We start from the raw sequence: 21,522 nt of genomic DNA, 5'->3' as shown, positions 1-21,522 counted from the left end.
TTCCACAAGACTCCCTATACTTCGGCCAAAGTTTGGCTATGAGTTTCAGCCTTGTTTTGATCTCCTGCTGGGTAGAGCCTCTCAGAGGACAGCTATGCTAGGCTCCTGTCTGCAAGCATAGAAAAATACTGTTAGTAGTGTCAGATGTTGGCTCTCTCCCATGGGGTGGGTCTTGGCTTGGGCCAGGCGTAGGTTGGGCATTCCTTCAATCTCTGCTCTATCTTTATCCCTGCACACCTTTAGGCACCGTATATTTTGAGTCAAAGTTTTTGGGGTAGGTTGGTGTTCCCCTCCCTCCGCTAGGAGTCCTATCTAGTTAGAGGGTTTCCTCTTTAGTCTCCATGACCTTTGCTACTAGAAGTCTCAGCTTGAGTCATCCCCATATCCTCTCAAAAGCCAGCTCTGTCTTAAGTCTTAGTCTCCAACTTGTCACAGAGATGTCCCCACCCATAATTTCTCTTCTCTGCAGGCATTCTGTCCTCCTGTCCCCACTCTCCTCAGGTCTGCTTTCTACCCTGTGTTGTCTTTTAAGTAATATTGTATATTTTGTGTAGTAGAAATTGGTTACTTCTGTTATTGTTAGTTTGATATTTTAAAAGTTTCATCATTAAGCAAAAAGTATATACTCACCCAATTTCTAGAAAAAAATAGATAATAGGACATAGGCTCAACAAAAATATTTCACTTGAAATAAGACTTCTCTTTTTACTAGCTTACATTCTATAGAAATTTGGAGCCGGGCGGTGGTGGTGCCTGCCTTTGATCCCAACACTTGGGAGAAGAGGCAGGTGGATCTCTGTGAGGTGGAGGCCAGCCTGGTCTGCAGAGCGAGTTCTAGGCCAGCTAGAGCTGTTACACAGAGAAACCCTATCTCAAAAAACCAAAAACATAAAAAATAAAAAATTGGGTTAAGAGGAGCTTATCAGCTAATATTTTATTTGGATATTGTGATAAATTGCATTTTTTTAAGAAAGAGAATTAAGGATAAGGGAAAATTAAGTGAGAAAATAAGACAAGATATTTTACAACTCTTATTGTTCTGATTTCTGTTTTGTTTTTCGAGACAGGGTTTCTCTGTGTAGCCTTGGCTGTCCTGGAGTCACTTTGTAGACCAGGCTGGCCTCCAACTCCTAAGATCCAAACTCACAGAGATCTGCCTGCCTCTGCCTCCCGAGTGCTGGGATTAAAGGTGTGCGCCACCATGCCTGGCTGATTCCTGTTTTTGTGACTTGTCTTCATGATAAATTTGTTTATAAACTTCAAATCAGTTCTCATGGTGCTTTTGCCGTCGTTTACAAACATGAACATAAGGATAAAACAAAACAAAAAACTCTTGAATTGCTTGTTGCTCAGTTTCTCAGCTGAGTTTAAAAGACAGCCTTCTGTTTTCTGGTTTGACTGCTCACAGCATAAATCAAGTGTGCCTTTGCAGGCTCCTCAGTGCCACATTTGTTATATTTTTGTTCTTTCTTTCACTGCTTCAAATGCCTCAGTATAGTGTGGATGCGCTGTTTAGTCTTTCTGCACAAAACTGTCATGGTTCAGAGAAAACACACAGGAAACTTGCTCCAGACACAGTCTTAGTTCTGGGGGCTCTGTGCTAACAAATGGATGTATGCTGAGCAGTGTGTCATTGAGTAGAAAAAGAGATAACAGGAAATTAAGGCATTGTCAGAATGTGGCCAGAGGCTTATAAAGCTAACCCTGTGCCCAGTACTCACGAATCCAGTGCTCTCAGTGGCTGTAGAGCACCATACACAGCAGTGCATCCCTGAGAAATCCAGAGGCAGAGGCAGGTGGATCTCTGTGAGTTCCAGACCATTTTATAAAGTGAGTTCCAGGCCAGTCAGGGCTACATAGCGGTACACCATCTCTATAAAACAAACAACCAAAAAATTATTTAACAAGTAGCTTATTTAATGAAGCTATTGAACTTACTTAAGTTCTTCCATACTTGCTACTAGAACTAATTTAAAGCATAAGATAGATGTAGAAGGAAAAGTTGATCTGGGAGTGAGTACTGTGTGTGTTTGTGTGTGTGTACATGGTCAAGCACAAAATGGGATCGTGGCTAGGCAGGGCCTCAATAACTTCATCTTGTTTTTAAAAAAAAAAAAAACAACATGTAATTTCTATAGTCCTAGCCCTCAGGAGGCTGAGGTTCCAGGACTGCTTTGAGAACAGGGCCAGTGTAGGGTATACAGTGGGACCCTGCCTCAGCTAGACCAAACCAAGCACTGACCCTCCTCCACTTACACCGTGTATTGATTTTGTTCATGCAGAGTACTTGGCAGTCCCCCACTAGGAAAATTTCATAAAAATATGCAATGTTCAAGGGTGTTGTTGTTGAAAATGCAAGACTGAGAATTACATTTTATATAAAAGTAAGAGTTAAGAAATTTACCCTAATCTTCCATTTAATTTATTTAACAGTAATAGTTTTAGTAATAAATTGAAAATTTATTGTTGTGTCAAATAATAGTTAATAATAGGTAGTATTGAAAATGGTTGAAGTGAGCCTGGTAATGCAATTTTGTAATCCCAACTACTCAGGAAGATCACAAGTTTGAGGCCTGCCTGGGCTATAGAGTGGATTTAAACAAGCCTGATCAACTTAGTAAGGCCCTGTTTCAAAATAAAAAGCAAAAAAGGGATTATAAATTATAGAATGATTGACTAGTATATATATATAAAAACCTAGGTTCAACCTCTAGTACCACATTTTCTCTCTCTCTCTCTCTCTCTCTCTCTCTCTCTCTCTCTCTCTCTCTCTCCCTCTCCCTATCTCTCTCTCTCCCTCTCTCCCTCTCTCCCTCCCTCCCTCCATTCCTCCCTCCCTCTCTCTGTTTTGTTTTTTTCGAGACAGGGTCCTCTGTGTAGTAGCCCTGGCTAGCCTAGAAACCTCTCTGTAGACCAGGCTGGCCTCGAACTCATAGATTCACCTACTTCTGCCTCCCAAGTGCTGGGATCAAAGGTGTGCCCCACCATGCCTGGCCAGTAACACATTTTATGTATACACACAGCTTGATTTTCTTTAAAAAAAAAAAAAATCAATATTTTTGTATGTTTAAATAAAAATTTAATGATTCATTAATGGAGTACTGAATGTAATTTCATAGATATGGTTTTTAATTTTAAAGAGTTCAATTATGATTTTAAAATATTTATAAATATAAAGAACGTTTAATATCTACTTACTAAAAAATAAGAATATTTACTTTTCTATCTGTATATATTAAATATTTATATGTATGTCATACATTTGTTTATAAACTTTAGTAGAATAGTATGTACATGCTTACCTCTAGGAGGTTTATATTTATATTATAAAAACTAGAAAAAACTAGACCAATTATGTCTTGTAAAGGTAGGATTTCAGATGTTTTACATAACATTTTCTGGATCTGCTTTTGTATTTTTTCATGTTTTAGGGTGATTATTATGGTTGTAATAAAAACTTCAATATTGTTTCTCTGAGAATTTGTGCTAAAGCTTTTTTTTTTCTTCATGGAAAGCGTTTTTCAGCTCATAACTTTAATGGATACCAGATTGCCTCGCTGCACCAATGAGAAAATAGAGCTTGCAATTCTCTGGTTTTTGGATCAGTTTCGTAAAACATATGTTGGTGATCAGCTTCAAAGAACCTCAAAGGTAGGTTCTTACTGTCAGAAAGCCTTAGTGTGTCATTGGGAATGAACATGGGTCTGTACATAACAGGTGGGAGTTGAGTGATCCGTCTTGTGAATCTCTACCACAGACATGTAATTGATAGCTGAATTCATCTGTTGAATTGCTATTGAAACACAATGCAAAATTAATTCCCTTGTTTCATACATACATTTTTCATTTTCTCTAAATAAATAATAACTATTTTTATGTGGATAGTCATTAAACACTTTGGATTTTTCACAGTACTTTGATAGATAATGTCTTTTATATTTCAAGATTGGAAACAAGCCTTTCTGTTTTAATAGTTCAGAGGTTTGGAGGGGTGGACATTTAAGTGATTTCTAGTATATTTCAGTCATTCCTGGGCATTCTTACATGCTAAATCACGTGGACTAGCCGAACTTAGATGCATACTAAACAGACAGCAGCTAGGTCACTGTAATGTTGGAATGCTTCTAATGAGGTAACTTAAAGGTTAGCATCAGCAACTTCTAGATAAATTGATTTAGAGACACAATAAAAGATTATTGAGGGTGTTTTTGTGAGTCCTAAGGGAACGCTTAGGGATGTACATGTCCTTTTGTATATGCACATTCTGCGTCCGTGCTTCAACCAGCTGGGCATTGAAAATAGCATTGCGTTTGTTTTAAGCACGTTTTGACTTTTTCCTTGTCATCATTCCCTAAAATACATTGGAATTACAATAACGATTGTTGTGCAATTTGTATGTAATCTAGAGATGATTTAAAATATCAGGGAAGATGTGTGTGTAAGTTCTATGCAAAATAAATTCAGAATTCTATTTACTAGTTGGAAAGCATTATTTGACTTTCAGACTATGTTTTATAGGGCTACGAACATAGCATGGGGGTAAAGCACTTGCTTAGTACACATAAGGCCCTGGTTCAATCCACAGTACTGAAAAACGGGAGAAAGTGGGGCCGGGGGAGGCGGGGGAGGAGAGAGAGACAGAAAAAGGAACAAAGGCTGATGATTATCCTTTAAGATAAAATCTCAGGTAAAGTTTTCTTTGCCTTTTAAAGAATTGATATAATTTGATGCTTTCTTGTTTGACTATATGTGATAGTCTATTTAACCCTGAGCAGCATCTCTAGTTTGGATCTTGACAATTTTCCAAAAACTTGTATAACAAATAGTTCAGATGCCAAGGTGGAGTCACTAGAGCTGTAAATGATACCTACGTTAGAACTGTGTTCTGTACGTGGAAGAGAAACTGTAAATCAAAGTGGTCATTTATTGAAGTTAATCTTTGTTAGATTCTTTGCTGAGAACTTGACTAGTATTATCTAATTGATTCTCATGAAACCAGTATGGAAATAGTTATTTTGTTATGAGTTTCCATTTTATAAACATGGAAAGTGAGACTTTGAATGCTTGAATAAATGTGTTTGTGCATTTTGGTTCTGTATTTGATTGGATGTCTTACCCAAAGCCTTTCCTGCCACTGACTTTGCTATATTAGCCTATGTTGTGCCTCTGTGCCGGGACCTTGAGCAGACTCTTCCATACAGGAATCCGTTGTAAAAACCTCTCTTGTTTTTTGGTATTCAGGAAGGATTATATTGAGCCCAGAATGTTTACACTGTACTCTTAGTATTTGCTCTGCCTCCTCATTTTGCTGGTTTACTTTGTAAGTTTCTTAGCTCCACCCTTTTCTCCTGTCTCTTTCCCTGCATTTCTCACTGGTTTTAAAAGCATTTTCATTGCACTCCTTGTTTTTGTTTTTGTTTTTTTCTTCGTCACCCTGCCTCCACCTCCCTGCTGTTGTGTTTCATTATTCATTCTGCCACTCAGTAATCTTCATGGAAAATGTGAGGGAAATGTAATGAGCTTCCCTATGCCTGCTATCCAGTTTGGTCAAGTCACAATGCTTTGTTTTCTTGGCTTTATACCTATATATTTTAAATTAAACACTGATAACCCCATTGCTATTTTAATTGTTATTTTTTAATCACATTTTGCTGAAAATAGCAAATGCCATAAACTTTGTGTTATTGTCATCTGTGAGTCTGTTCTTTGTTCATGTTTATATGTATTTGTACACAAATACAATGTGATTAACTTTAGATGAAAATCATTTGCCATTGGGATCTGCAGTAACTCGCCGGCTTTGCTAAGTTCTGTTTTGAGATTTATCCATGATGAGACATGCAGATTTATTTATTACACTTGAGTGGTAGTGCGGTGCATTACTGTGACATTATAGACTCAATTTTTCTTGTTGATAATGTGCACTATTTCTAGTTCTTCAATTCTGTAGTAAATTTCCTTATTCTTATCGCTTCTTGCATGTTTAAGAGTTTAAAAAAATAAAAGTAAATGCTGATTGTAGACTGTGTATGTCTCTAGCTTTATTAGATTGTGCAGTTGTCTTCATAAACATTATAACAGTTTATTTTCGTCTCCCAACAAGTTAGGTGTGTCTTCTCATTCCTCCTGTAGCTTTACATTTTGACAGTCTGGGAAGCACATTTTCCCCTGTTCTTAAAATTCTTTAGTATTTCTTGTTATTTACAGTATAAATTTCTCCAATGGTCAAGCTTTGTCCGCTTTCTTTGGACACTTTATTCCACTCTATAACATGTTTTGTGCTGGAAATGTTGCTGTTTCTTTATTCTTGCCTGTTTATACTCAATATGAAGTGACTGCTAATATGTGCTACTCTGTACTGAGGCCTAGTAAAAAAAGGAAATTAGAATGGTCTATCTATTTAGTAAATTTTGTTGTAATTGTTTTTCTTGGTGTGTGTGTGTGTGTGTGTGTGTGTGTGTGTGTGTGTGTGTGTGTGTGTGTGTGTGTGTGTACATGTGTACATCCATGTGTATATGTTTGCTTGTTGAATCCAGAGTCCCACCTTGGGTGTCACTTGTCATTTGATGCCCAACTTGTTTGGGGAGACATGGACTGTCACTTACCCTGGAGCTCACTGATGAGGCTTGGTTGCCTAGCCGAGGAGACCCAGGCATCATCCCAGCTCCTTCTCTCCAGTGCTAGGATTGGATATGAGTGCACACTTGCTTGTTTATGTGGGCTCTGGGGATCAAAGCCAAGTCCTTGTGCTTGTAAGGCAAACACTTCACTGAGGGAACTGTCTTCCTAGTCCCTGAGTAAGTCTTGATTTAAGAGGGAGTGTAGGAAAGTAAAAACATAAAATTCACTTATGAATTCAAATGCAACATAAACCATAAGCTTTCTTTCTTGTTTCTGACTACTGTAGAGTCCAGTATCAAGCACACAGTAGCCCATTCTGTAATAGGACAAAATAACTTACTTGGCTACACTGCAAACTGCCTATGCCAGAAGACATCGATAGAATGAATATTCTACTCCTAAATATCAGAATATACTGTCTTCTCAAGTACCCACACGATATTCTATATCATCAAACAGCAACAACAAGGACAACAAATTTTAATACATTTGAAGGGACTGAAGTATGCAAAGTATGTTCACCAAGCACAAAGGACTTTATATATTATTTTTGTTGCTAAGGATCAAAGTCAAGCCTCCACTGGATTTCAGCCATCATCGAGAAGTCTAAACATGCTTTCAGGTGAATAAAAATGAAAATGCAATATAACAAAATGTATAAAATATAATTAAAGTAATATTGAAGACAACTTACAGCTATAAATGCCTGCATTAAAAAGCACTGGAGCCTGTGGGTAGGAGTGCACACCTTTAATCCTAGTAACTGGGAGTCAGGTATCTATGATTCCTGATGAGCCAGAGTAATGTGTAGCCCAGGCTGGTCTCGAACTCATGATCCTCCTGCCCCCACCTTCTTCAGGAAATCCTACTGATGTGTACCACCATGACTTGTTTAATTATTTCATCTCAATTCTAGTAAAAAAAATTTTTTAAATATCTCAAACAAAAATTAATCAAGGAAATAAAATTATAATCTCTAGGCAGTTAACTACATTCCCTAGGCTAGTTTAGAAAACTATCAGCCTCCTAGTTCTGCCTCTCCAATGGATGTGGTAGCCGTTTCTCAGGCTCCCTCTCTGGAATCGAATCCTGATTCCCTGTCACCTGTGGTCACCATAGTAGGCACAGTGACTACCATCGAAAGTTAATAGGGCAGACATTAGAATGGATTGGTGGGTGTGATCGGCCCTACCGCACCTGCTGGCACCAGACCTGCCCTCCACTGGATCCTCCTTAAAGGATTTAAAGTGAACGCGTTTCAATTACAGGGCCTCAAAGAACCCTGTATTGTTATTTTTCGTCACTACCCCCCCAGATTTTCAAGGGCCAGCGAGAGCTCACCGGTCACTGCTGGAACCGCCACGCTATATTATGCTTTTAGACCTATAAAGATTCCTATACCTATTTTGTTTGTGTGTTTGTTGGCTTTAGTTAAAGATAGTTTAGACCCTAGATACGCTGTTTATTGTCAGGGTTTTGAAACTGCTTCTTTTTGTCTTGCCTATCAGACTGTTTGTTTGCTTTATGGTCATCATGTCAAATTTTATGTCTATGTCTGTAAATTTGATGGCTTGTTTAAGTATTGTTTCTTTTCTTTTTTTTTATATTTTGAGAGAGGGCCAAGCTTTACTTGCTGCTCAACTTTCTAAACAAATAGTGCAGCCCAGCATAGTATGCACAGCCCATGAGGTAGTAAGAGTGCTGCTTCCACTGTGCCAGCTAGCAGCAGGCCTGCCCTTTGAAGGCCTGGACCCAGGTACAGCAGCTGCCCATGGGGAACAAGCCCAGGGCTGGAGCATCCATGGGCCAAAACATTTTACAGGTGCTGCTCCTGGCTGCCTGTGGATCTCCACTCTTACAGAACAAGGCTAGCCTAGAACACAAGACCTCCTCCAGCAAAGGTCGGCAACTCAAAGGTCACAGCATGCAGCCTAAGCACGGGACATGGCAGAATTTGGCACGGCTCCCCATACCAGAGCTACACACAAGTCTCAGGTCAGCCAATAGTGAGACCCTGTCTCCAAAAACAAATAAACAAATGAAAAAAACAAAAATAAAAAAGTGGACATAGTGGCAAATGGCTGTAGTCTGGGCTGTGAGGAGCCTTAGCATACATGGGCTAAGTTCCATTATCTTGCATGGAAAAGAAATCTCAGAACAAACACCATAGCACATTAGGAAGCACTAGAAAAAATTAAGCCAAATGAAGAAAAGACATAATAAAGACAAAGATAGACATTAATCAAATGGGGATTTTTAAAAACAAGAGTAAAATATTCAAATCTCCAAATAGTAGTAGTAATAATAGTAACAGTTACTGTTTTTGGGACCAGCGAACTTTCAGGTGGTTTGGCAAAAGGAAAAGGGAAAGCAGGGGACTCAGAACACTGAAATGAAGAATGAGTGAAGAATGGCGTTGCCATTACTGCTGACCTCTAAGAAATGAGTTTATCATGGAATACTGTGGACAGTTGATTGCAAATGTTCCTTAAAGACAAATGCCTAAAGGTGACTCATTAAGACACAGAACCGTTAGTAGACCTGTGACAACAGCCGATGAGGTTGTTAATAATCAAAGTCTGCCTACAAAGAGCACAGACTCATGCAGTTACCTAGTTAATTCTAACAAGTAGTTGACAGCCAAATCAGCCTTGGAAAAGAATAATCTTTAAAAGCTCATGTAAAATAAAAGTAAGGGCTTTTCTATGCCCATCCCAGCTCCCAAATAATGATACAAAGACCTATATATTTATCAAAAGCTTTAGGCACTATAGCTGGGCAGATACTGAGCTGTTGTAACCTGGCCTACTTCCCAGTCACATGGCCCCTTCCTTAGCTGCCATCTCTGTCTTGTCCTGGCTCTTCCTTCTTCGTCTGTGTCCTCATGGTGACTCCTCTCTTTCTGCTGTCCACCTGGGAACCCGTCACTGGGACTGCTAGTCCCGCCTTCACTTTGCTCTCTGTTGGGACAAGAGGTGCCCTATAGATAGAAAGGACAGTGCCAGTGTCTGGGCAGCAGTGTATATCTGGGCACAGAAATCAGCATTTGTGAAGACACAGTGAACAAAACATCCTCCATTATCTCCTCCTTTTATTCCAATAAAAGGCTCTTTCTCCTATAGCAATCAACTATATACAGTAGGAGCAATCATGAAAACTTTCAGCTAAGAGTTACATTTGCAGTATCCAGCTCATTTATATTGGCAACCCTGGAGGAAGTGTTCTACTATCTGTACTGTCATGGTGAGTTCAGAGCTCTGTACTTAAATCACTTTCTATCATAACTTGCATTTACCAATTTAAGAATATATTTTTAGACCTTAAAACATTTTCTTAAATCCTAAACAACTTAAGCTCAGTTGTGAGACTATAACTATTTAGTCTTCAGTCCCATCAAAGACCTGAGAAGGATAGACATTACCTGAATGAACAGGAAGTTCAGAGCAAGCAGCTTCCAAAACTATAGAAATGACAGAGACAGCTGGCTGCCTGGACAGTCATCTTCTGGCCCAGTATATGACAGACTTTTTTGTGTGGCAGTCAATTATGAAGGACTGCCTACCTAGTCCTGGCAAAGCTCAGCAGTCGATTTCTTCAGTGTCGCACTTGCCCAGTTTAGACAGCAGACTGTCAGCAACTGAAGCAAGAGTAGGCCTGTATTCCTATGTGAATGTTAAAAAATTCTAAAATTTTAAAAGATCCAGCACCCACCCTATAACACCAAGAACAAGACTATGATGGCTACTACTTGGACTTTAAATGTTGTGATGGAGGTTCTGGCCAGGGAAATTAACAAATTGAAATGAAAGGTACGTAGGCTAGAAAGGAGAAATGAAACCATCCCTGTTAGCAAATTACATGTCCTTATATATTGAAAAAAATTCATAAGGACCCACTGGAGCTAATATACTAGTAAATGGGCAGTATATAGTAATATCAGTAACTATCCAAGAGATTATTAAAAAATATTTGAGTTCAGCATAGGTTCATGCCCATGATCCTAGCCTTTAGGAGTTTGAGGCAGGAGGATTACAAATATGAGCCAGCTTTGACTTGATTGGAAATTCTGTGTTGGCCTGAGCCACCCAGGAAAACACTGCCTCAAAAAGAAAGAACTAAAAAAAAAATTCTATTCAGTTTGCTTGTACCAACCAAACCAAATCCAAAAACAAAAAAATACAAAACTCCTATTTTAACATAACAAAAATAATTTAATACATAAAATTATATAACAAAAGAAGTGTAAAGTTTATAATCTGAAAACTAAAATATATTTTTGCTGAGAAGTGTGGGTGCACACCTTTAATTCTAACACTTAGGAGGCAGAGGCAGGTGGATCTCTGTGAGTTCAAGGCTAGCCTGGTCTACATAGTGAGTTCCACGACAGCCAGGAATACACAGAGAATCCCCGTCTTAAACAAAAACCAAAAATAATTTTAAAAATATGTATCTATCTATCTAATTATCATCTATCTATCTTGTTGAAAGAATTCAAATGGCCTTTTACAGTGGGGAAGAAGATCCAATCTTGCATTAGGAAACTCACTGTTGGCAAGGAGGAGTACTCTACAAGTCGATCCACACTTTGAGCGTATTGTTTCCCAAAATCTCAGTTGCTTTGTTTGCAGGAATTGACAAGCATATCCTAGCATTCACAAGATTAAAAGAACCCAGCATAACCAGAACACTCTTGGAAAAGAATAACACAGAGAGGGCCATGCTTTACTTTAAAACTTTTTACAAAGTGACAATGAGGGCGATGTGTCACACATCCAGGAATAGGCACCCAGGTAAAGACAGGCGCTGAGACAGAGCTCCTAACACTGATTTTTATATTTTACTTTTATTTATTTTTGACAAGCATGCCAAGACAATTAAATGGGGAGAGTCATTCAGTGAGTGGTGCTGGACAACGGCCTCACCAATGGAGGGTTTCATTTTTCTTTCCAAGATTCTAAAAGCACTGTGAAAGTTCTGGTTTGGGTGGGGGTGGGGGTACGACAAGGTCCTGCTTTATAAACTGGGCGATGCTGTACACTCAACAGTTTGCCAAAGGGTTACATTTTGACACTTGTTAACACTGAAAGGCTCATTTTCTGTTCGCTGAAGTCATCCCTACTTGGAGGATAAGTTATATCATCATTTTATGTGTAGATTACATTCATAAATAGAAGAGTATAGGAGCTTTATAAGTAAATAATTTTTTAAAAGGTAAACAACTCTTAAAACTAGGCAAGCATTCTGCCCTTTTGGATCTTTGTTTTTCAGTATTTGAGTAAAATTCATTTTTGTAAACATGAACTAGTGATTTATCAATATATTATATACTTATAAATCTTTGGAATAACTTAGAATTCACATTAACAATGTAGTGCTTATTTTCAAATTGCCAGAAATAAAAACAGTACTTTTTCTAAAAGGTTTGGGCATTCGTGTTTTCCTCGTCCAGCGCTTTCCTACTGTTGAGTACACATGCGGAGCAGCAGATGGCATTCTCTCCCTACTGTTGTCAGGCCCTTCTCCTACCTTATGCTGCTAACAGCTACTGTCAAACTGAGTAGGAGAACACCGACTAATGAAGTATCTTAAAGAGACTGTGACACCTGTATGTGTAATTCAGTATGGAAACAATAAATTAACTGCTATTTCCAGTATTTGGCTATATTTTAATTGTTAATAAAATTTATGTTTGTGTTTGATACATAATTTTAAGAAAATAGAATTTTTATTTTGGTTAAGAATATATAGCAGCTTTGAAACATTTTAAACAGTCAGTATTTTAAATATTCTAGTATGGCAAACGTTAAGTAGATTATAAGGGCAAAGTGCCTGTGACATTAAGGCTGCAGCGTGAAGCCTAATCATTAGGGAATAGCACTGTATGGCTTTAGGGAGCTGCCAAGTGTTTTGCAAGTTTTTAGAGTTGATCTGGTATGTTGTCAGATTGCTTAAATTCTGTGAATTTATTATAGTATTTTTTTAAAAATTAATTGACCTAATTAGTTTTTCCTCCTTGGTAGATAATCGGACTTGTAGTACATTGGTTTACATAGTTGCTTTATTACTAAGGGAGTTGTTATTTTCAGCAGTCATGTATTCATTCCATAGTCTTAGAAAGTGTTTAGGAAGGCAACTAGAGGCTTACACAGATTTGTTTTTAAATATCTTCACTGTGTGAATGGAATTACTAAGTTATACTTTGAAGCATTAACTCCCAAAGTACATCTAAGTGTTGAAGAACCATAAGCATTAGACAAGAAGGTTTAGAGCAAATAACCCTGCAAGCGAAGTTTACTAGGTGTGAGTAACCAAGATTATGATATACATTGGAGAAATATAAGATGCAAATTGGAACAACAGACATTGGATTCTTTTTTAAAAGTTGACTCTTACTATTTGTCATCATGCCATTAAATATGCCGTCATTTGACCTCCCATCCCATGTAGGCTGTACAGTTATATCTCCCTAGAAACACACCTTCACCAAAATATATTTTGATAAAATTATGACTATCTGCAATGTTTAAATCCACATTTTATTTTCATTTATAATTTATTTTTAATGATTATAAAATCTAAAATATTCATAAATGTTGAGTAACAATGGATAAATTATAAAGTATAATCTTATTACAAATGGCTTTTTATATTCTTTTGGATATTTATACTTTGCTTGTGGTTAATTTTTCAAAGTTAGGTAGAGATGACAATTTCTTCTGGAGTGGACTCCTAATTGTCCTGTTTCCTATTTATTTACTATAACTTAGGATGTTTGGATTTTTTAAAATGGTTCTAAGAAATTGATGTAGCAAAAATAGTAAATGCAGCATCAGGTACTTTATTAGCTGTGATGTCTCTTTAAATGATTTTCAGCAATAAAAATATCACATAATTTAAAAGATATAATCAGTGATTTTTTTATATTCCTTAATCATTCTCCACATTGGTTGTAATTTTTAAAAGTATTGTTTAGGTCTTAATAGAAAGTACACATAGGACAACTTCCCTAAAAATCAAAAGGCGAAATGCATGATAATACTTCCATCATTTAAATTATGTTCACAGTTCACGATCTTCCATTTCTTTGGTAGTCCTTTCTTCTGGGACAGAAATTGGTTTTGTTTAAGATTCAGAGACTGCCAAAAGCATTGTGGAGCAGTTGGAAAGATGGAGATGGAAACTTTCAATTTTGAAGTTTTGAGTGAGATTCTGTTCTCTTAAAAATATTCTAGCTGCTTAAATATCCCTAACTTTGTTTTCTATGATAGAGCCAGATGCAGATCTGAACAGGTACTAGAAATATGCCAAAGTATGATCGCTGCATCTCTGAGTGTATTTGTTTTCCTTTGCTCGTAATCCTTTAAAGTAGGCTGTTGGGGGGCGTGGAGGTAGGAGTGAGCCCATGCTACTTGTCCAGCAGACGCCTGGCACTGCCATCTGTAACAGTTACATCACAGCGTTGCTTATTCTTCTTTCACTCTTGAGCCCTAAGACATATTTTGATGCATTGATTCTTTCTTAAATGGTAAGATAAAAAAGTCATATTAACTATTAATTTGCAAATAAGAATTTCTAAAATGAGTCAGTGCATCAGCACAGAGATCCTATAGTGTCCAATGTTTCCTACATTCCTCAGTGAGAAATATTAGGCATTATTTCACTTTAAATATTTTTTATACTTAGAAGCTCTGGTATTTGTTATTAGCCATCTATGTACTAATGTCTTAGAATTTGGGCTGGGCAGTTAGAGTTAGCATGGGGCCCTAGAGGGCCTCATTGCTGCTTGAATGATGAGTGTGCTTAGTACAGCGCTTTTACTGACATGTTCTGGGGTCCTGTGTTTATTTCCTCTTCAACTGCATGCTATGCTTATTTCTGATTTGTGCGTTTATCTAGTATACAAGTAGGAAAGCTAACAAATTCAGCTTCTTGAGAACTATGTGGGAATACTAAGCCAAGTTGCAGATGATTACCAGGACTGTTTTTAGTATTGTTACAGTGCTACAAACAGCAAGAGCTAAAGTGTTAGCGGTGCCTGTCAGCGCTGTGGCACTGAGCTGCTGAGTCTAGTGTGAGAGCACCGAAGTCCTCTCATACCACCTGGAAAGGTTTTGTTGTATTCTAAAAATTTACCTTCTACTTATATATTTCTACAAAATGTAGTAAAGTTCAGCTTAAAGTGCTGAAGTATGATTGTCTGAATCTGAAGAGTTCTGATTTTGTTCAACAGTCTGTTATGTGGTAGTCAGCTTATTAAATAAGAATTTTAAAATATTGTCAATGATTTCCCAAGTACTCTGTATTCAGCGTCTTATACAGGTGGCTTCTGTATCACATAAATGGTTACACTATGCATTTATTAATATCTACTGACTTTAGAAAAAAAGAATGCTTTTTAAATTTCTGCTTATTTTCCCTTACTAGGTATATCTAGGTTATAGGAAGTGTTAACAAACTAGGTAAGTACAGTCTTCAGTAAGGTGAAATGTAATGGTTAATTTTTAAGTCTGTTACATTTAATTTTCCTTCTGTCCTGTGAATAGACCAAATTTTTGTTTTGCTTAAACAAAGGATAGATAAGCATTCTGAAAATGGTTTTTACTGTCCTAATGATTAATGATCACTGAACAGTTTTGAAAGATTAGCATTTTTCAAAGCTGCTAAAAAATATACTGTTTTATTTAATTACAAGAAAGTAAAGGCTTTTTACACTGACAGGTGGTGGAAATTAGCAGGCAGTTTTGAAATTGTGCTGTGCGCGAGAAATTAGATCTCATTTTAATTCTGCTTTTCTCAACTAGCAAATGAGGTTAATGCCATACATATTCAGCTGATATGGATGAAGAAATTGATATAAAGTAGATCAACATCGCTACAGGGCTAGATTAATTTATAGGTAAAGAGGCAGTGATAAATGAAAGTAATGTAGTAGTGGTCACTAAACTCCTCTGCCATGAGGGATGCAATAGCGTTAGTTCCTCATTAAAGCCATTGTCGGGGTGCGTCAAATGGAAATTTGAAAAGGAATAGCCAACTAACCCCTAATTATCAAAATACAGAAAATACTAATTATACCTTAATTAGCTTTTCTTTTAATGTACTGAAATTTGTTACTTTTTGTGTGGCACAAATGGATAGTTATATCAACAATAAATAGGTTGTTTTAATAACTTTCTTTTACCTCTGGGAAAACTACACTCCAATTTTTAATATGCAATAATGCTTCTCTCTAGCCTGTAGGAGATGAAAATTATTAAGTAGCTTTATTTTTTTGAAGATTTTACAGCAGCTTTGGGAAGAATTATTTCACCATGCATCAATTACTTTTAATTGAACTGAATATTTTTCAGATTGCACCAAATGCCTCTCATTTAAGTTTAGCAGTTAGAGTTTCGGGAAGCAGCATAATGAGGGCTGCAGATAACCTCTGTCATATGTTGTAATAAATAAGGATGGTTATTTGTTTTGCTTGGGTTTAGAAAGAACTCAAGGTTGAAATTGTAAAAGCTAGTCAGTCACTTTATCTAGTCCTAGGCACTGTGGAAAATAAAGCCTATGTATTCTAGATTCTTTGCTTATGATTCTTCCTCTCACCCTAACCAAGTGGTTTTTGACATAACTAAGGTAGTTTTCAGCAGTCTAGTTAAGAAAGGATTTGCCTATTTAGAATAAAGATACAGCGTTGCACTGGGGAAGCCGGTTGGGCTTTAGTGTGATATACCTCAGGGCAGCTCTAGGCCATTAGTAGCTTTTGCTGCTGGAGGGGAGTTCATAAACTTGCCTGTATGTTCACTGCCTTACCCATCAGCTGCAGTGATGCTGGATGTTGTGATGAGTAAAGAAAATAGGGCAGGTCCCTAGCATCACATTTAGTACATTGCAGATGCCATAATAAAAATTGGTAATAAGAAAGGTCTTAAAGAAATTCTGTCCCTGAAAATTTTTAATTATCATAGGATTGTTTTTCAAGAGATTGCGTGTAATCTAATTTTCAGGACATTTAAAATAATTATCAAGTTGTGCTGACAACTATCTAGTTTATCATAAATTTATTTTTTGGCAAAGAATTTGGAAATAGTATGTCTTTGGGCTAAGAGGTAGTAGTGAAGTTTTCAGACGACCCAAGTTGATGTTGTCTCCCGGTGCCTTCTGTGATTGGGAGGTAAAGCCAGGCGTCTTGTTTTAAAGCCATGATTCTAGAGAAGGGCGACAGTGCGACTCTAAACAAAGACAGCAGTGTGATGTATGACCTCATTAAATTTATGGTAAGTTTATAGTTATTTCAGATCTCTCTCTACATCTTCTCATTTTTGTTTCTCCCACTCATCCTTTTTGCTTTTCTTACTATCTTTTGAGGGTCAGTAATCATGAAATACACCGTCCATCAACAGTGTCCATCCGCCAACCCTCTCTAACTTAGTTTTCCTTATCAGCGAAGTGCCCCCTGCACGCTGCTCTTTTTGGTGGTTGCAGTATGTTATGGTGCTCTCCTCTCGTCAGTTTTACAGCCAACCAAACTAACAATCTGGAAGGAAAAAGAAATGAGTCACCCAAAGAAGAGAGCAGGGAAGCACGTTACAGATAATCACTGCCCAATGCTTTAAATAAATAAATAGACAAATGAACAAATATATATATATATGTGTGTGTGTGTGTGTGTGGGAGACGGTATAGACTAGAGTGCTGTGCACATCTCCATATTGCCTCTCACCTGCTTACAATGTAAGACTAGAAACTTGACTTTGACCAGTGGCCCCAAGCTATGTTGCTGGAAGTTTGCTCAACCCATATTCCAATGCTCTCCTGCAGATAGACCTAGGAAGGTCTGCGTGTGTTGGCCTTACAAGCCACTTGGGCACGGCTGGTCTACACGAAAATTTGAAACTTTTGAATTCTTTACTTGAAGACCTGTTGCAGGTTCTGTGTCTTGTTTCTTTTGACCATCACTCAAGTTAGGCCGGGTCTGGACTAACTGCCTCTAGCCCCTTTTAGTCAAAATGCCGTAATCTTTTTTTTTTTTTAATATTTTATTAATTTATTCATATTACATCTCAATTGTTAGCCCAACCCTGTATCCTCCGTAATCTTAACCTAAAGTTTAGAGAAAGCAAGTGGAGGAACAGGCTACTTGACACTTACATGTTAAAAACATTGTATTTAAATACCTCAAAGCAATGTTTTAAGTCAGTGGGATTTGGTTTTGCTGGCCAGGGAATTAAAATATATACTGTATACAAGGTGTATACTGTAAGGACAAAATTATTTTAAAATAAAATTTCCCCTTATGTTTTTTGTTTTAAAAAGTTACAGTCTGAACTCTTTCCTGTTCTTGCTATTTAATGTGGACTTCACTATACTTCAGATACTGTACCAAGAATCGGATTATGCATATCTTGTCAGTCATTGCATTGCCTGTTAGTCCTCTTCCCCCTCCTCCAGCCCTTGTAGCAAATGGGAAAAATAGCGTTAGGAAGGATTGAGAGTCAGTGGATGCATATTTAAAGTGATTGTCCAGCACACCTCAAGCTTTATTTCAGTCACTCCTTCCATCTTAGATTTCCATAAATGAGTTTACTTTTTTTTGACCATTTATTTCATTGATAACTGGTATCAATTAATGCCTTACTATTTCACCCATTGCCTTTCTTTTTTCTTGTTTTTCTTTTACAAAAAATAATGTCAGGTGCGATAAAGATTTAGTAAGCAACTGAGTAATGCAGAGGGTCTTGGTCTGAGTCCTCTCTCCGACCTTAGATTGCTAGAGGCCACACTTACTGTGTAAGCTGTTGTTAGGACAAGACTAGCCGGGCCCAGCAGCAGGCCATGTGCGGCCTCATGCAGATGGGCACTCTTATTTAGACAGTTCCTTTCTAGACGCTGAGAGTAGACATTGGCAATGTAGAGGAAAGGGAGGAAAGGGTGGGGAGACGCTGGTTAATAACACTGTGGTGTAATTAGATAGTATACTGTACAGCAGGGTGACTACAAATAGCAATAAACCAGTAAGAAAGGAGAGTTAATCTTATTATCACAAAGAAACTTTAAATGCTTGAGGAGAGAACTTTTCACTCTCACTCAATTTGGTTTCTTTGCGGTTAAAACATAAAAGAAAAGTAGGATTGCCAAGTAAGTTGGAGAAAAACACTATGCTAACATGCTTTCAGCCAGATTCTTATCAAGTGCATTCTACTGGGCAACATGTACCAACATGCGCACCATGAAAGTGGCCAGCGTTAACATGGATTCTTCTTTACAAATCCCTAATTAAAAACAACTAGAAGGCTATGAAATGATGGTTCTTATGCACAATTAACTTTTATAATTCTTATTTTTATCTCCAGCTCCCATGTTTTTCACTTCCCAGAGTATGCCTGTGCCCCTCAGTCGTGGTCCTCCAGGCTTGTATACCCCTGAGGATAATCTTCTGTCACTGCCCAATAAACTCTCCTTTGGTAGGACTAATGATAGCTTAGCCATAAATTCCTAGGCCTTAAAGGTACACATAAAATAAATTTGGGAATGTTTGAGTTATAAGGATAACACTCCCAAATCACATAAAAAAAATTTTTTTTTCATGACAATAAACACCACTCTCTTGGAAAAACTGAATATTTCCTCTCCCTGCCGGAAATAATGACAGTTTAGTTATTAACCTTAACTCTAGTGACTAGGTATTCATTCATTCATTCATTCGTTCGTTCATTCATTCTTTTAAAAAATGACAAAACAAACACAGTCACATCAAACTTGTGCAAGACAAACCAACAGAAGGTAGAGTCCAAGAGAAGGCACAAGAATCAGAGATCAGCTGGTTTGCAACTCAGGAATCACATAGAAACAGTAAACTGGAAGCCAAAATATGTGTGCAGAGACCCTAGGGCAGATCTGGCAGGCCCCATGTGTGCAGCCCGTCTCTGGGGGTGCATATGAGGCTTGCTCATGCTGACCTAGCGTCAGCTAGGCCACCACTCTGCAACTCCAAGAGCAGTCCTGGACTGGTTGAACTGAAGCACAAAAGCAAATGCCTTATTATTATCATGAGAACAGCTAATGACCTCAACATCAACAGGTAATAAGGCATGGTGACAGTCACTTTAAATATGCATGTTTAAAGCCAGCCTAACCTACTTAGGACCTTGTGTTTAAAAAGTATTTATATCCTTCGATCCAGTAATACCACATCTAGGAATCTCTTACTAGGAAATTGTTCCTCTTTCTTGCATTATAGTCATTAGTAGTAAATTTAGGATAAACAGCCTCATAGCTATCATTATGGGAATTCAGGAAATTACTTGAGAAATGTTTTGATATGATGTAAATAGAAAGTAGTATATAATATCAAATATGTAATAACATTTCGACTGTAAGATAAAAGAACAAAAGGATTCTAAGGAAATGAGCCCAAATCTTCATTTTCTTTATCTCTCAGGACAGTTGCAGTTCATTTTCCTGTATTCTTTAGTATTATTTTTCATAATAATTGTAAATCGCAGTTTGATTGTATAGATGAAATTCTAAAGAGTTCATATTAACTTTTTAAACCATGCGTGGGTTGGAAGTATGCTGTGACATGTCATGTGTTTAAACTTCTCGTTGATTTGGTGAATTTTATTTATATGTGCATATCTTTAAGTTATAGCTCTGTCGGGGAAATTGCCATTTCAAATAATTAGAAACATGGGCTGGTTTTGGAGTTGAGATATTTGTAAAATGACATAGAAGCTGAGTTATATAATCTTGTTTTTTAATATTCCATTCTTATGCACATATGCTATGTATGAAATACTTCTTTAGTAATTGTCCTATTATTTAAATGTATCAGTATCAAAAATATCACATAAAAACAGTACAGTAAAAATGCCTGTACTTGGGAATCTGAGGCAGGATAACACTAAGTTTAGGGCCTCTCTAAGCTACAGAGTGAGTACAAGGCCAGCATGGACAGCAACGTGCGACCCTGTCTCAAAGTTACTAATACTAAAAGAGGCCCTGAAATAGAGCTCAGTGGTGGAGCATTTGCTTAACATGCACAGAGTTCTAGGTCTAACTCCCAGTATTGCAAAACCAAAATAACAACAAAAAGATACTAAAATTAGAGGGTTGGATAATATAGAGCTAGTGTTGAGTTCTTTTCACCTGTTGTACGAGCTTCCTGGGTGTATTTTAACTGGTACCCATTAAAAACAGCCCTAGTGACTCGTTGGTTTGGCTTTTACTTCAGTCTTTGATGTCTGTCTGGAACCTATGAGAAATAAAATCAGCTATAGCATTCCCAAAGGAAACTATGTTAGAGGGTTGCAGATTTAGAGCTGTGGTTTTAAGTTTGTTTAAAATAGTTCTTATTTTCCAAACAAAGTCTCAGATTTTTAAAAATCATTTGTATCTTTTCTGTACAGAAAATGATCATAAATCTAGATAAGTATGCATTTATATGGTTGCTTTCAGCTTTTTTATTGTTTGTAGGTTATAAAGGCATTATAAACTTTAGAACTAGGAAGCATAATAAGGGATCACCAAGCGTTCTGTCCCAGACTTGGTGGCTGACCCACTGGAGCCAGTCTCAGAACCCAGCCATGTGGCTGTCTCAGAGACATGGGCACGTTGAAAACTGCAAATAATAAACTAGTGACGTGAATGGCTTGAAGTTGGTTCCAAGGGGGAAATGCCTCCAGGGTTCAGTCATCTTTTCTTGGAGCGAGCAGGTATTAGAGCAGCAGGGTGTTGTGGCAGATTCATTGTCGTCCATTTATTGCTATGGTAAGTGCTGATCTTCCATTTTACAGTTGAAGAAATAGGGACCACATGAAATCACCAGTACCTGCGAGTATCTGAATAAGCCTTGTGGTAATTGATGGCATGTAAGGTAGTCTCCCCAAATTCCTGTCCCCATGTTAGGAAAAC

At 37.5% G+C, this 21,522-nt stretch overlaps 1 protein-coding gene across 2 annotated transcripts in view; it reads left to right on the top strand.

Annotated features, from left to right (window-relative positions):
• The window catches only part of Ranbp17 (RAN binding protein 17), a 304,243-nt gene that overhangs the window by 72,178 nt on the left and 210,543 nt on the right, over positions 1 to 21,522 (top strand). For both annotated transcript variants that reach the window (XM_051167333.1, XM_051167332.1), the window contains exon 14: positions 3,516 to 3,651. In XM_051167333.1, the coding sequence (XP_051023290.1) occupies positions 3,516 to 3,651 (136 nt within the window). The remainder of the gene's footprint in view (positions 1 to 3,515; positions 3,652 to 21,522) is intronic.

Source organism: Acomys russatus, chromosome 25 (assembly GCF_903995435.1).
Source record: "Acomys russatus chromosome 25, mAcoRus1.1, whole genome shotgun sequence".
NCBI classification, from domain to species: Eukaryota; Metazoa; Chordata; class Mammalia; order Rodentia; family Muridae; genus Acomys; species Acomys russatus.
Note: the sequence above shows the minus strand (reverse complement) of the source record. Positions and strands in the feature narration are given on the sequence as shown.